The 16,669-nt window shown below is 42.2% G+C and overlaps 1 protein-coding gene across 1 annotated transcript; it reads right to left on the bottom strand.

Annotated features, from left to right (window-relative positions):
- Positions 1-2,191: 2,191 nt before the first annotated feature.
- gtf2a1 (general transcription factor IIA, 1) lies at positions 2,192-12,808 on the bottom strand. The gene is made up of 10 exons (XM_085431322.1): positions 12,588-12,808; positions 10,792-10,893; positions 9,580-9,757; positions 9,307-9,368; positions 8,458-8,533; positions 8,217-8,338; positions 7,582-7,686; positions 6,241-6,525; positions 4,946-5,035; positions 2,192-4,291 (listed from the first exon to the last, which is right to left on the bottom strand). Exons 1-10 carry the CDS (start codon positions 12,615-12,617, stop codon positions 4,184-4,186), a joined length of 1,158 nt encoding a protein of 385 aa, XP_085287448.1. The 5' UTR covers positions 12,618-12,808; the 3' UTR covers positions 2,192-4,183.
- Positions 12,809-16,669: the final 3,861 nt, after the last annotated feature.

Here is a 16,669-nt window from a genome sequence, read left to right as displayed (position 1 = left end):
GATTGGCAGTCACCACAGGTTAGCTGGTAAGCAGAGAAAGCTGTAGAGTCTGAGCAAGACATCTCCAGGGTCTCATTATAAGCCTCATTCGCCAGCAGCTCAGATTCTTATGTCTGAGTGCCCAGGAGTAGCAAAAGGGCCCACTTCATCAGAAGCAGCCAGGGATACACTGCTCCTCCGCTACGTCTATTCAGCGCTGAAGTGTGATATATTGTAGAAGTGACAGTCTGCCCTCAAATCCATTTACAATCAAGTGCAAAAATCTCCATGTAGTTTCTGATTCAGCTTTGATCCCCGACTGCACCACACCTTTATCTCATAATTACCTGAAAGGAAATACGCTGGGATTGTGTCGGTTTGGGTAGGAATTAGAGGAAAAGCCGGGAAAACGCCCATGCTGTGCAAACCCTGACAGTCATCCAGATGGTGGGATATAGAAAAATGGAAAAGAAGATTGGGCGATGCAGATTCGGGGTCTCGTGCAGGTTGCAGCAAATGCATGAAAGTGATCCTACAGAGCTGTTACGCAGCGACAAAGACAGAATGTGCAAGGATTATATTTCAATCAAGAAATCTGAATCGTGCTGAGTTAAAGCCGTATTACAGCACGTTCCCGGAGCACGTGGGCCACAGTGATGAAGACTTGGATGGTTGGTCCTTGCAGACAACCATGTCTGCCCATTTGTTTGTGACTGTGTGACTCATCCACAAAGACGCCTAACATAAACACAACTACATACTTCAGAGAAGTGTCACAGAAAGACTTATGAATGGTGTTTACAGATACCCATGTCTGCAAGGAGGATAATCCCCGCTGTCTGTCAGACAGTAAGCCTTTGACACCGAGCGCCTTTAGCTGGTTAGCAAAAAGATAACAGTTTGCTAAAGACAAAAATAACTGTAGTTAGCTACAGCTTAAGACAAGATAGATTTAAGACATTTCATGCTCCTTTGAGTTAAATCGAGGGCCAACTTAACAACTTAAACCACAGAAAGAAAAGAAGAAACAAAAGTGTTTGGCTCCTGATGTTTGTCCGAGGCGCTGCTTAAAAGAAATTAGTCCTTGTTGTCATCTTTGTCACTCAAAGTTTCAATGGATTCAACTGCCTTGATTCCTAATGTGTAAAATGTGGCTCACTCTCTGCACAAAACAATGTACCTCATATATATTTACAGTACCAGCTTCAGCCATGCTACAAAACTCCGTCGTCATTGGTAGCTAGCAGACAGGACTACTGGTTTGAGTGTCTTGGAAACAGATTTAAAATTTAAATGTCAGAGAAAAAAACAACCAAAAACATTTAAAAAGTATGAATGCCATTATAAGTTTCATTAAAGAATAATGAAACACATAAGTAATAAACTCATGAAACAGTTGGCTCACTAAATGGGAAGGGGACTGGTATTTGTTAAGGTCTTGCAGTCATGTGACTGCTAATTTTCCACCATTTCAAATGTGTAACACTGTAGCAGTTGCAGTTCTACTAAAGACCAGTCCATGACCACCTGCCAACCACCGTTTGTGAGGATAAGATGCATCCTAGTAGCTGCTAGAGGCTGAAGGCGGTCACGATCAAACTGACTGCCATCTTGCTAGAGATTCACGACCCCCTGGCAACCACCGGGAAAAATGTGTGTTGACGCTCACAGAAAACTGATGCTATCTCACGTGCAAAATGAAACCGTTTACTAAAGAGTACACAGTACTGACTCAAAAACCTTTGATTGCCTCGGCCGCTAACAGATTGCTCCAGACGATACCAGGTCTGCACTCACCAACTACTCCCCTAGAAGAAGTGTGACACAAATCGGAAATGGAGACTGAATTGGTGAAGCGCAACTTTTATACACACATATTTAAACACTTCCTAATGATCTTGGCCAGGAACCCCTCCAGCTGGTAAACTGGAGGAACCGCTGACCTTCTGATTATTAGACTACCTGCTCTACCGCTCGAGCCACATCTAATAGTAGCAGTTAAAAACGGAGTCTCAACAGGATTAAAAATGTGAGCAAAAATAGTTTAAAAGTAACTGAAATAACAGTTAAATAGTTTAGTGTTCAAGATGCTCCCACGAGTAATCGATAAATTTGCTTTTATCAGCGCAGAACCAAAAAGCTGACCAGGTATCACAGAAGAAGGTAGGAAGAAACAGAGGGGGCGAGAGTGACACTGATTTAGGCCACAAAATAATGCAAAAATTAAATTTTAATTTTCTTTCTTTCTTTTTATGCAAAAGACAACTTTATGTATTCAAAGCACAACCTTGAGTTTGATTCCAAACTTGATTTAGGAAAATTACACGAATACCAACAGTACAGTTCATTAATCATCAGAAGAGCAGAACACACGACAAAATGGTTATAGAGCACAGTTTAATAAGACATCCTTCTCAGTCTAGCATCTGTGACCCCCCCCCCACCAAAAACTGAACTAAAGTTCAAAAAGGCACGCACGACATCTACATATGGAAATGACGAACAGAGGAAAGGAAATAAATCTACTGGGGGCCATGTGTGGAAAGTCTTCCTTTGGCCTTTCATGTAAAAATTTCATATAATTCAACTAAATCGTGTGAAAAATGTTCTGTTTTCTCCATCAGGTCCTGTATCAGGGTTTTCTTTGTGCAGCTAAAAAACAACTATGGAGCCACCCAAGCACCACGTCAACACAACAGTCAAAACACATATATACTTTATTTCAAACTGCTGCAACAGGGGCACTAAAAACAAACTGCAGAGACACACACAACCCCCCCTCGAGTTAAACTCACTTGGATAGAAAATATCCTCAGTTTAAAAGTCATGAATAAAACGGAAGCAGACGAGAACATACGGTGGACGAAATGGTTTGGAAAACAGCGCCGTGCAGCTTTTATCAGGCTGACATAAGAAGAAAGGAGAAAAGAAAAGAAAAAGGAACACTTGTTAGATTATAAGAGCACAGTTTGGTGCGGCTTTCCAACCTTAAAAAAAAGAAAAACAATTTATGAACTTTCAGAAATAAATAGAAAAAACAGGACAGACACCAACCTCACTGCTCTGTGACATTTTCAGACTGTGAGAGAAATAAACTGAAACCTTTTCACAGAAAACCAGCGACGACACACACTCACCACGTGTCTGTACAGTCCCACACACACACACACACACACACACACACACACACACACACACACACACACACACACGTCTCTGCGGCTATTGATTAAGTGGACTGACTGACTTCACAACACACTGATAAACCGACAGTGCAAAATTTCCGACGGCTGCAGAGAACTAAAAATAAAAGCAAAGGCGATTCACCAACAGGACAAACTGAGACACCTTTGTACAATCCTTAAATGAATTCAGTGTCTCACGCTTTTATCTTTATTTTATTCTTAACGTTAAAGATGGAATGAAGCCCCAGAGAAGCCAGTGGGGGGGTGCTGGGGGAGGGGGGGTTAAGTGCTGCGACGAAGATAAAAAAAATGAGTTATTGTAAGGTGATGTTATTTTACCTTCTTTTTTAACTCCTTCATTAAACGCATTTAAAACATAATGTTTAAAGAACAGGTCGCCTACATAAAAACACTCTGGAGCACCTTTTTCATAAACGTGAATTCAGACAGAATTAGGATATTAAAAAAAGAAGCCAAAAACAGGTGATTCTGGTCGTTCTAAAGGCAGCGATCTCGACTGGTGGCACTAAGTTTGGACACGAACGTAGACACGAGTCAATCCAGTCAACCGACTACAGTGATTGCAAAGGTGTTTCTCATCTATGGGGTTATAACGAATGACCTCTGACCTTGTGTGGCAGGGAAGCCGAGGTCACCCTGGTCCTCTACACCTGTATGATGGTGAAATGCTTTCTTTCCAAAGTTAGGTGAATTCTCTGGGGGGGAAAGGCAGAGAAGCCTGGAAGAAGAAATAAAGAGAAACGGTGCTCGGCTCACGGGGCTTTTCCCTTCCTCTGTTGGTTTCTCATCCCGCAAGGCTAGTCGAGTGTTTTCTGACTACACCCGGGTTTTACAGTACCTCACAGTCCTTTGGGTTTGTCTCAAGAGTTCTGAGTCTCAGAAACAGTTTCCTGAATGAATCCAGTCACAGGATGTGGAAGGATGCTAAACTGTCTGTTAACTGGATAGGAGTTACAGAGATCCTGCTCCTGTTGCTTTCTCCCGTTCCTTTTTCTGCTTCACCACTCGGCATCCCCGATGGCTTTGGAGAAGACGTAGTCTCTCCCGTTCAGATTCATGATCCCATCCTTCAGGTGGAATTTCCATTTGTTCTTACTTCTGTGAATCTGCAGAGTAAAGAGAAGGAAATGAGTGTTGTAGGCGTCAAGGACAGATGGACATTGTTTCAGCTTACAGTGGACGCAGACTGATGTCTTTAGCCTCTGCGCCGAGGCCAGACAAACTCACTGTGGCATTAACCGCTGCTGGAGCCTTTCTCCACTGAATTAACATCAAATAATGTAACAACTCGATGCTTTGTGATGGGAATCAAAGGCAAACAGTGAAGACTCACAACAAGGAATGTGAAATACCTCTTTAACGATTTCTGACATTTTCCCCCAAAAACGAGGAGGCTGCTGTGAAAACTGTTTAAGCCCCGTCCTTCAATCTACAGCAGCCTTTCCAGCGCCCTGAATGATACTGGCAAACAAAGGCTGACAGCGATGCTGAGTACCAATCACATTAACACGGTAAAACTGCTCTGCGCTGTTATTTTATAATCTCTTTGTTTTCACTGCTTCTGCAAATCTCAGCGTTAACGTCTTTGCCTGGATGCTGATGTGAAACTAAACGAGTTGGATATGCATAAAAGCCAACGGGCCCCAGCGCAGGAGGATCTATATCAAGACATGTCATAAAAGTACCAAAGAGGCACTCGCATATTTATACACAGGCAGGTTTGAACACACTGCAGCCTTTCAGAATATATCAGTTCCTACCTTGTCGTACTGGCACACCACTACGTTGTCTGTTTCAAACAGCTCCTGGTCCTCTTCGTCGCTGACGTCGTCTCCACTGTTCAGCGGCTCCTGAGTAGGAAACCAAAACAATCAGATTCATCACAAATGTTTGCTGCTCAGAAACGTGGTTTAAGATTCAGGATTTTCTTTATTTAAACAGTAAAAGCACAAATCTAGATTGCAACAAGTAATAGTTTGATTTTAAACCCGTTCTCCTTTTTGCCCGATACCAAACAGTGCCAAATATAACCTGCTGTGTTATAAAATCTTCTGCAGAAAAGCCACACAAACTACAGAGTAACCTTTGTAGTAGGGCTGCCACAAACGATTATTTTGATAGTCGACTAATCAGATCATCATCCATTGGACGTAAAACGTACAGCTTATTGCACCAGCAGCATCTGCTCTTATATAACTATCATTAGCTTACAGCTTTAAGTGTTTCAGGTCTGTGCTAACTAAAAATAAAGACAAGATGATAGTTTATTAAATTTTAATGAAATCTGCAGATTGTTTCAGTGAAGTTTAATAAACTCCTTGCTATCTAAAATATAACAGGACACCGGAGTATATTCTGGAGCATCTCACACTTCTGATAATCAGCTGTCTGCTTGAGTTTATTCAGCTGTGTAAAAACTATAACTTTAATCTCAGCCAAACCGATTTACTCAGGAACAAATAAAATACTAAAAAAAAGCCAAACAACAACATTTTTAAGTTATCTAAGTGACTCATATATGTTTAACCTGAGTAGTGAAAGACAGCGGTGGGTTTGAAAACGATTTGTCGGGAGTCCGGTGTTCTCACGGCTCTAGTTAGCCTAGCCCCCGGCTCGCTATCGAGCTAGTGGGTAACAGACGTCTCTGAAAACGTCGGAGCGCTTTTGAAAATATGCGGTGTCCTGATAAACTGAGCAGATATTTGAGGTTTACACAGCTACATTCTCGCCTGAAAATATGTTAAACGTTTATTTTGTGACCCAGAAAGAATAATAAGAGTAACATTAAAACTAACTAGCTGCCGCCATTGTTGGAAACTGAGCTGGGCCGCGCTATGAATTCTGGGACAGAGCTACTTCTTCGGGGTTTAACGACAGCTACCTGTGGAAAGCTACTGCTAGCTACTCTGGAAAACAAAAGCTCTGAAGAGGGGCAGAAACATCAGTGCTACAAGTTTACGGCTTTCTTACTTCATATTAAATGACCATAAAATTCTTGCCTACTGCAACTTTAACGTGCGAGTTTTTGAACACTCTTATTTCCTCCCTTGCTCACCTCTTCAACCTGCCCATCTTCTGCTCCATCCTTGTCTTTCTCCTCATCGTCATCTTCGTCGTACTCCTCCTCATCCTCGTCCTCTTCTGAAGACGTCTCCCCGGTTCCGTCCACCTGCAGCATCATGGGAGGCTGCTGTGCCTGAGGCTGGGCCTGTTGCTGCTGTTGGGCCTGGGGCTGCGCTGAGGCTTGTGGTGCAGTCGCTCCTGGGGCCTGCTGGACCTGCTGGACCTGAGCTGTTGCTGCCTGGCTGGGCTGTGGCGCCATAGCTGCTGCTTGCATCACCTGACGGTAGAAAGAAACTCAGAGTTTAAAAACATGTACGCCCATATGATGTTAGCATTGCTTTCATGTGGGACAAAATAACCAGCTCTTTACACAACAGACTCCAACTCAAAGCCAAAATAAAGTCAAAGTCAAAGTCAACTTTATTTGTCGATTCTGCCACATGTACAGGACATACAGAGAATAGAAATTGCGTTACTCTCAATCCCTAGATAAATAGCAAATGAACATTTAAATATATTTAAATATAAAAGTGATTAAAAATGCAAGTAAAATAATTAAAAAGTAAAAATTTAAATAAATACAATTTTACATATAACAAGAAAGCTATACAATATACAATATAATGGGTAAGTGACATTGAGTGTAAACCAGGCAGAGTAGTGCAAATAGGCAAATAGTGCAAATGGAGATTTAGTAATGCACGGTAAGAGAAAGTGTAACAACAAAGTCTTATGAGGTAATGGCAGTCCAATGCTCCACAAAGTGACTGGTAACAGGACAGGACAGCAAAGGACAGGACAGCAAAAATGATGCGACTTCAAGGAGCATTTTTGTAGCAAAGATAAGGTCTGCCAGCTAGTCGCCATGTTGGGTATCAAGATATTTGTCTGTGTTAGCAAGTAAGCTAATGCTGGCTAACAGCTGAAAGAAAAAGTTATTAAAGAACTGAACTCGTGGAGGGAAGACCTCTGCTCTGAGCTAATGTTAGCCTGTTGATTTAAAAGCTAACGTTGCAGATTTTTGCAGTGTAGCTCAGTTACACTGGCCAGCTAACCAAATCTTTCCATAGTTACTCACACCAAAACTACATCTGAGTGGAAATGCTGTTTGTCAGTGTAATCGGCTGATCTGTGACACTGACTGATGCGCGATGCTTTCACAGTGCAGGTGTTATTATTAATAACAAAGGTTTCCCAGACGCTCCTCTAAAACATTAAACAGACTCTAATTTCTCTAAACAACAAAGAGAACAGAAATGGAGGAAACACTACTATAGAGCATAAACTACTTCCATATAAATGGAATGAGTGCAGGAGGAACTGAAGTTCTGACCTGTGTATTGCCTTGGACTTTGTTTCCTGGGGTTAAGACAATCTGCTGCGGCTGTATGATGACTCCTGCTTGCTGGGACAGGCCTCCTGGCAGAGGAGCCAGAACCTAAACAGATATTAGAGAAGGGAAAAAAACCCCAAACACGACATGTAAACTCTATTTTAAAACAAGATCTCCACCTGAATATGCACAACACTTTTGCAACATTTTAACCGACTCAATTTAAACTGAATGAATGAAATTTGGCACTAGTTTTGATCTGAATCTGTGTTTTTATTTAGGAAAAGTCACAAGTAGTGGAGTCATGGATCTATTTCTTTTGGGGTAAGTGGTAAGCTCTGAGCAATCAGCATCCTCCCGATTTCCCAGAATCATTTCATGTTTTTCATGGCACTTCTTACATATTTCGAGGTTATTTTTCCAAGAATTGATTCTTCCACTGTGTCAGAGCCACAGGGCCCACAGATATGTAGCCTTATTTAACCTACTTGTCACAAACGGACACTGAACTGATTACGCAGATAAATCAGACACACCACGACTTTTTCCCCCCACCTCTCTCCATTTGGCTTTGTTTTTCACACACATTTCCTCCTGTCATATGCAGCCCTGCCCCTCTGCGTGACAGTTCTTACCTGCTGTATTACCGGTGCCTGCACGCCACCAGGCTGCATCTGCTGCTGCAGGAGGATCTGCTGCTGGGGCTGGATGATGTACTGAGCCCCGTTGGGACCACGGACTAACTGCAGGATCTGGCCTGAGACGTTAAAACAAAGCGTGTGGGTGCACGTTGTGTAAATATAGTTTTACACATGAAGATAGTTCAGAGAGAAAACAGCATTTCTTTGCAATTTAATGCAAATAAACATGTTTTACCTTGGCTGGTGAGGAGCTGTTGGTATTGGGTGACCGCTGTGGGCAAAGCCAGGGTTGCTGCGGTAGCTGCTGCACTCTAGAGGAGGAAAGAAGAACACACGCGGTGACAAGCATGCAAAATAATACAGAAGCAGAGGATTTCAGGGTTCAAGAATGAAAGACTTCAATGTTAAGTACTTAATGTTTTTGAACTTCTTTACAATTTAAAGCACTGAACTTCAGATTGCATTGACTGACATGATAAAAGCAGCATGTTTGTCCTCTCGCTGCATCTACAAAGCCACTGGAAAACGATTAAAAATTGGCAAGTGAAGCTTTGAAGAACCGTTTGAGGATTATACAAAAATCACTTGCAGAAAACAGAAAGAAGCAGCAGCAGAGATGAAAGCTTCATATGGACAGATGCTGCGTTAAACATGTGCTGTTGAAAAAAGTGGAAAAGATTTCCTGCATATTTCACTCGATGACGGAAAGGTGTGTTTGTCAGTGCGTATTAGACACAGCAGTAGCATGTGGGAGGATGCATTACTGCTGGCTTATATCCACTGCAGTCCTGGCTATTAAATAGTCCGTTAATCTCTTCCAAGTCCTGTTGCCCCATCCGTGTGACACTTGATCAATCATTCTGGACTAAGGAAGAAGCCTGCAGAGACCCTCTCTTGCTTCTCACTTCTACTCAAAGAAAATATGTCTGAATTTGTTAAAAACGTAAAATGAGCAGCACTTCGTTCTGTTCATCACACATATGGATATCGCATCACCTATGTCTGTTAATAAACACATTTGCTACTTGTTATATGCCTCCCCGAAAAACAGTTTCATTTATTTTTGGTGCTATGATCCACTCACCATCCCCGTTCCACCCATGTGTATAAGCTTAGATTCCTGAACAATGACTTGCTGCTGGGGAGCTGCGGAGACAAACATTTTCAGGTCAATTCCTCATATTTTTCATAAAATGTACAAAGAATGCCCACGATCAGTAAGCATTCATTGTTTCCTGTGCCAGTTCGGCAAATAACTCAAAGCTGCAGGCGACATTTTTAGTGCCCAAAAAGGCGTTCACGGGTTTTTGCACTTGTTCAGAAATGTTTTTACCACTGTGTGCCACTGCTGGCTAACCTTGCTGTTGCTGGGGCGGCAGGATGACTTGCTGGGACTGAGCTGGCTGGGTCACCTGCTGGACTTGTTGGACCTGCTGAACCTGTTGTTGCTGCTGCTGTGCGGCCTGCAGGGCTTTCTGCTCGTCAGTGTGGAAGCCCTCCACTGCCTTGGACTGCAAAAGCTTGTTCTCCCATAGCTGTAGAGACAAACGGAGGCAGCACAAAGACATGTGTTAGAAAGCTGCCAAAGACGCCATTTAAATCCATGCTAACATGTTTTCAAATGAAAATCTCCATCCAGGTAAATGTTTAGCGCAGATTCTGTCATTATCGACACACCTGTGAACGCATCACACCGACCAGACGTGCCGATCGTTTAAATTAATTCAGTTTTATTTTTATAGTCACAACAGTCATCTTCAAGGTGCTTCATGTTGTAAGGTACAATAATACAGAGAAAACCTAACAGACGACCCCCTATGAGCAAGTGTTTGGTGACAATGGGAAGGAAAATCTCCCTTTTAACAGGAAGAAAGCTCCAACACAACCAGGCTCAGGGGGGGAACCAGGTAAAAGAGACTGTGGAAGAGAGCCAGACATCAATATTAACTAATGGGTCACAAACTCAAAGTGAGGTCAAATAAACTGGTTTAATCCATGAAGCTAAGACTGAATTTTTTGCTTATTTGTGTCAATCACATTGCCTAGTAGGCTTATGTGCCATAGCCTCCTCTTGAATTGAGCATATCATGCAGTGTACACACTGTTTGAGTTGTCATTTCAATGGTATTCAGACACCACCTTCTCACAGGCATACGCAGGTGTTATAACAGTAAAGCAACACTGAAAGTCACACTGGAATATAAGGTGGTGATTGCACCAGAAAACTCATACAGAAATCGCTGCAAAGCAAATTCTGCAACACATCAGTGGCAGTGAGAGCACCATCCATCACAGGAAACCATGGTAACAGGGGGGGGGGGGGGGAACAAGACATGAATGACATTTTTGTGAGTTAATCAGAAAGTTTCCAGAAGTCTGTTTTCTGTCCATCCAGACAGCAACTACAACAGCTTCCAAACTAGGAAGTGGTCAGCAGTTATTCCAAAGCGCTCTGGTTTGGGGGAGCGTGCTACAGTACACTTTACTACAAAGAGCGCACACCTCTGCAGGAGGCGGCATTTCCCCTGCAGTTACTATATGCAGGCGCAACACTGACAGGGACGGTTACCGTTTTCAGCTCCAGAAGAACTTGCTCATCTACTCCCTCGTCCAGGAACAGCTCTCGCACCTCATTGATCACATCGTCAATCACATTCTTGTATACTTTAGGCTGTGAGGAAGAAAAAAAAGAAGAAAAGAGGAAAGAAACTTTTACAGTATGGCGTTTATATTAGAGACACTTTTGCTTTTCCCAGTAAAGCATGAACAACATGTCTGGTACAGTCAGTATTGATCATTGTGAGCTTGGGTTTTATGTCAAAATTAGCCCTCAACAGTGTACTTAGCAAACACACCTCCTCTTTGGGCTTCCCAGCTGCCAAAACGACAACAAAACATCAAGTATACAGCTGATGGTGTTATAATTATCACATTTATTTACGCCTCGCCACACTGACTTTCATTGGTATGACACGGTAATAGTTGTTGCACGCGGGCAGCTAAACTCTAAAACTGCCCCCACTTGAGTATCATGTGTGGGGTTCGTGCTGCAGCGTTTCCACGGCGCTACGTGCCTTGTTATGCTAACCCATATAAACTAGCTCTTTATGTTACTACTACTAAGGTAAACATCATGTCCCCGGGGTCTGAACTGCGCGCGCGCTGGAAAAAGCAGACATAACGTTTATAGCTCCGCCAGGGCCCAACGGTCCCGTCTCAGCGGAGTGATACGAGGCTGAAACAAAGCGACACACGCGCGGGCACCGCACTGCGCTGCCCCGATGTCCGCAGCGCAGACCTCGGTCTCTCCTTCCCTCCCCCTCGGCCTGTCTGCTCCTCACTATTTAAAGCTCAGTCTGCTGTTTATATGTAGAGCCGGTGACGTAGCGTCGAGTAGCACCTTCCCATCCCGGGCAGTCTATATTAGAGAGCCAATATGGCTGTATAAAAACCAGGCAGCGAAAAGGAGGAGGGCCAGAACCGAGAGAGAAGGGAGACGAGGAAGCCATTTTACGGAGCCGCAGAGTGCGCGCTCGACAGCCTTTTTCTTTTAAATAGTGTGTGGCGGAATGTGAAGGACATTTTCGGTGTCTTAGCTTATCAGTGCTCAGCTTTGGCTAAATATTTTTTGGCTCTGCTGGAAGGTAGCAAGGACAAATTTGATATGGTATGGGTTAAAGAAGTGGTTTGGGAGGGCTACCCTGCCTTCTGGTCGTGGAATGGTGGACAATGATGAGGCAGTTGACGACTTTCTACTGAGGAGGCTTTAATATATATATATATATATTTATATAAACTATATATATTAAACGCTCAATTCTCTCGGCGTGGATGATGACAATGTGCTTTGCGTACATCTGTATTTCATAAGCTATCCAATAATAAAAGCTTAAATTGACAATTTCTTCCTCCTACGAACAAACAAGCATTTTTAGACAACCTGGCAGCTCAAGCGTCTACCAAAAATGAATTTAGCCATACACGCTATTAAACTGTGATCACGTAAAGTAACCTTCCAACTAATGAAAGCTTCAACCTGCCGATAAACCACTAAATTAGAATTACATCTTCATCGCTAAACCTCAGTTTCTACACGTGTTCTTATTTTTACTCAAACACTGCCTCTCTAAAGTAAGCCATTCCTCCTCCGAGATGGTTTCAAATGAAAGAACTACCTAGTTTCGAAAACTAATTATAATGGCCGATTGACTGAAACTTAAGTATTCCCTTTAATAGATATAACAGTGAAGTGTTTGTTAAAGCAGACTCATTTTACTGTAATACATAAAACCAGCTCGTCGACAGCTTTCCAATAACTTTACCCCCATTTTCCCCCGCTGACAATCCTTAGAGATTGATCCTTACCACTGGGTTCGAGTTAGCCGAGCTCGCCATTATACGCGTAGTGTAAAAACCACACGGAAATAGGCGAGGAATAGAGCCAAAAATTACGAAAAACGATTTAAAACAACTGGGAAAGATATTTTAAAACAGCCGGCATCACTTTTGTAAATAAAACACAGTTTAGGCGGTCTTATTTACAATCCCGGGCTGCGACTCCCCAGCCGTCCTCCTTCCGTCGTTGTCCTGCTTTATATACTGAGCGAAGAAGCTGCGAGTGCGCGAGACATAGGGCAGGGTCAGGTCGCACATAGCGCGAGATTTCGTGCGGAGTATGACGACCAATTAATAGAGCCGCTCATGGGAAATGTAGTTTAATAATACTTTTTTTTTTTTTTTTTAGAAAACGGAACTGAATCCTCAGTGATCGCATTAGCTTAATGCTCTGTGATCTTGTTTATTGAGTTAGGGAAAGTGTAAGTATTACGAACCATGTGATGAATTAAAAATAGAGGAATTAATTAGATAAAAGTAGCTGGTTACTTAAAATGCTAATAAAAGCCTATTAGCATATAGCTAAGTCATTTTAAATTAACTTATTTCATTTTTTCTTTCTTTTTCTTTCTATTCTTTTTCCTGTTTTCCATCATATATTAGAACTGTATGCTGTAATGATCGATGCTCATATTAAATATGGGAAAACATTCAAATAATGCCTTCAGCATATGTACAAATCATGAGCTAAAAGCTCAGGCCTTGGGGTGGCTTTAGACGGGTTTTCTCAGGGGTTTCTGAGGGGCTGCCAATCAGAACCTAAAGCATCTCATTTTAGAAAGCGAATAAACCAAAGACCACTATAAGATAAATACAGATTATTTTAAAACTATGACTCGTGTAAAGCTGCACTAGTATAGCCCAACAATAATAATAAATATCAAGAAATAGTATGTCTCCTTTAATGTTAACAGTTTTATTCAACATGTTTGGAGAAATGCTTTTGTCTAATAGCCAAGGTTGGTTGTTGCAGATTAAATATAATATTTTAAAAAAATATACATATAGAACAGAATAGAACAGAATGCCTTTATTGTCACTATACAGTTGTCAGTGCCAACATGTTTATAGATGTAACCATTATTAATAGGAAAAACATGATATTCTTATCACATATAATGCATAAAGGCTATTTAAGAAATAGTGCTAATAATTTTTTCATGTATTCACTTGTAACAACACCAACAGTTTAATTGACTTTTGCACTTAATCGTTGGACCTTGTGTTAGCTCAGCACTACTTTTACCTAAGCAGAGGATCTGAATGCTTCTTTCACTACTGGTCCACACTTTAATACTTTCATGCGACACAGGTGCCTCTTAGACAAGTCTGACCTTTACCAGCTTCGTAACTGCACCTGTAATGCTTCTCTGTGGGGCCAGTGTGCTTTATGTAGTAACATCGTGCCACCACAAGAGGGTGATCACACCACGCACCAGGAAAACAGGCTCTCTCTTCCACATTTCAACACTCACACTCAAACACACACTCACACTCACACAATCCACTTTGTAAAACACGCAACTGTTTTCCACGTTATTCAATAAAAGCAGATTTAAGTGAATTTTTGGATGAGCAACATCCACTGGCCTTGTTTGCTTGCTCTGAAACAGACTTGCCCTGACTACCAAAGGGGAAATTTACCCCCCACAAAAAACAATAAAGCTTTGCAATAAATGAGAGCTGACAAGAGAACGTTACCTCCACTTCTGTCTCCATGGAAACTTGCCTCGCTGGTCATTCTGAGGATATGGATGATATAGACCGGGGAGCACACAGCTCTCCGCGTGCATCAATCCACTCAGCGGTTCAGTGTGGCTCTTCTGAAATGGCATATTACACCACCTGAATTCATTTCATTTAGTTCACTGAGATGAAATTAAAGGCCTGTCCGCCCCTGACAAGGATGTGCTTTTGGATTCACTTTAAACCTTTTCCAGTGGAGAACAGTTGGGGAGGGAAAAAGAGGAAAGAAGTGACATGATAGGAAAAAGACTTTGTTTAATCTGTGCTTCTGAATGTGAGATTTCATCAGACGTGAAGCCATGTTATCCATGAAATGTTGTCGCTACCTTTGAGTCTCACTCTCTGTAACTGAGTAGTAAGATGCCCTCTAAAGATCCACAGAATGCACACTTTTCTTTTCTCACCCCCCTCTTCTTCTTCGCTGTAGTTGCATAGCAACAGAGGAGCTGCTAGCTCCAGTTGTGTTGTGGTGGGAGCGTGCTGCACAGGGAGGCACTGGCTCAAGATTAAGCCGGTCTCTGCTTCAATTATGAATGGGCTTCCACTGCCACACGGCTCCAAAATGGCACCACTCAGATTGATAAGACACTGAGGCACTCTTTGGTACACTTAACTCTTTTACTTCTTTCCCTTAGGGAGGGGGAGCAGGACTTTAATCAGAAGTATTGAACTTAAATGATTAGAGGAAGCAAATGAATAATTAACTGGCGGGAAAGGCTTGGTTATGATAAGACTCTTGTTGATGGGAATATGTGAGGTTAATGATTGGGGTCAGTCTTGAGAGCAAATTAGAGTCTCTAGTATCACTCTACTAGTAAGTGTGGGTTTGTGTGTGGTGCTGAGGAGGTGGATGACAAAGGCTGACATCCTTTACTACATTTCACTTGAAGTGCTGAGATGAAAACAGCTAATTGTTTAGTACTCTGATCAGCTTCCAGTCAATATGTTCTTAACAAAACTCAGAATGGTTGATTTACAGCAGTTTATGTGTGGTGGAGGTGGGTTGCAAATGGGCTTGCAGTGTGCAAAAGTCTTGAGACACTTAATTTCTAGATTATTTTATTTTGCTTCCAAGGAGCCAGATTTTCTCGAATTTTTAAGAGAAATTCAAGGTGGGCTCAAAGTGGGATTTCAAAGTTTTCTTGTGCTTTTTCAGTCATTTCCAGTCCAGTCCTTGTACCTGACCATTTTCAGAGGAGCTGTTTAACACTGACCGATGCATCATTCAAGAATAATATAAGGCAACTGAAGAAATTAACCAGTGTTGCACCTAAAACAGATGCCTTAGCAAAGAACCTATTTTTAGTAGTATGTTAAGGTACTTTGCTACTGGCAGTCTGTTGCAAAAACATATAATTAATTAAAGTCTTACAAAAATGCCCAAGATAGCACAGCTTGATGGGCAAAGGTCTGTCGACAGACCAGGTCAGCACCTGGACTCTTGTACTACAAAGAAATCGTGCTCTCCAGAGAACACGAGTGCAGTGGCAGCGTGCTTTACACCACTGCATCTGACGCATTGTGCTTGGTGATGTAATCTTTGGCTGGAGCTGCTCAGCCATGGAAACCCGTCCATGAAGCTCTCTGCGCACTGTTCTTGAGCTAATCTGAAGGACGCGTGAAGTTTGGAGGTCTGTAGTGACTGACTCTGTAGAAAGTCAGCATGTCCTGACTCCGCTCTGCGAGTTTACGTGGCCTACCACTTTGTAGCTGAGTTGCATTCCCAATCACTTCCATTTTGTTATAACACCATTAATAGATGAATAGCTGACGGTGGTACATTTAGTAGAGAACATTTTATTCATGACTGAACTTGTTGCACAGGTGGCATCCTATCACAGTACCACGCTGGAGCTCACTGAGCAACTCATTCCTTCACATATGTTTGCAGAAGCAGTCTGCATGCATAGATGCTAACTTTTATACACATGCGACCACTGAAGTGATTGGAACACCTGAGTTCGATGATGGTTTTTAGCAATAGTGCACTTCTCCAAAGTTTGGTGGCCCATAAATAAAGGTGGTCATTCCAAATATTGACTTTTGAGCTCGTTTGAATTATGCAAAATCATTTTTTTCCATGTATGTTTGCACATAAATTGCTGCACCTATTTCACATTGCTTTATCGAAATATAAAGAAATTAGGGTTGCCTGATACTTTATGTCCCACAGTACTGTGTGAGATTTGCCCACTGGATGAGTAACAGCGGTGCCACTTCAGTTGACGTCCATATCTCCGACTGTAACTATGCTTTTGTCTTTTGTCTTGCATGATATCCACTGAAGAACAACAGCCAAGCGTAGC

This window comes from Copadichromis virginalis, linkage group LG15 (assembly GCF_057382275.1).
Source record: "Copadichromis virginalis isolate Kocher_CV1m ecotype Utaka linkage group LG15, C_Virginalis_male_GT1.1, whole genome shotgun sequence".
Classification (NCBI taxonomy): domain Eukaryota; kingdom Metazoa; phylum Chordata; class Actinopteri; order Cichliformes; family Cichlidae; genus Copadichromis; species Copadichromis virginalis.
The sequence above is the reverse complement of the archived record's forward strand: the minus strand, read 5'-3'. Positions and strand labels throughout refer to the sequence as shown.

Bases quoted from the DNA above. Each gene is read 5' to 3' on its own strand.
- gtf2a1 (XM_085431322.1), bottom strand. From the start codon at position 12,617: ATGGCGAGCTCGGCTAACTCGAACCCAGTG. The intron at 9,758-10,791 runs GTAACCGTCCCT...TTGTCTCTACAG, and splicing joins TTCTTCTGGAGCTGAAAACG to CTATGGGAGAACAAGCTTTT. The intron at 8,339-8,457 runs GTAAAACATGTT...TTAACGTCTCAG, and splicing joins ACAGCTCCTCACCAGCCAAG to GCCAGATCCTGCAGTTAGTC.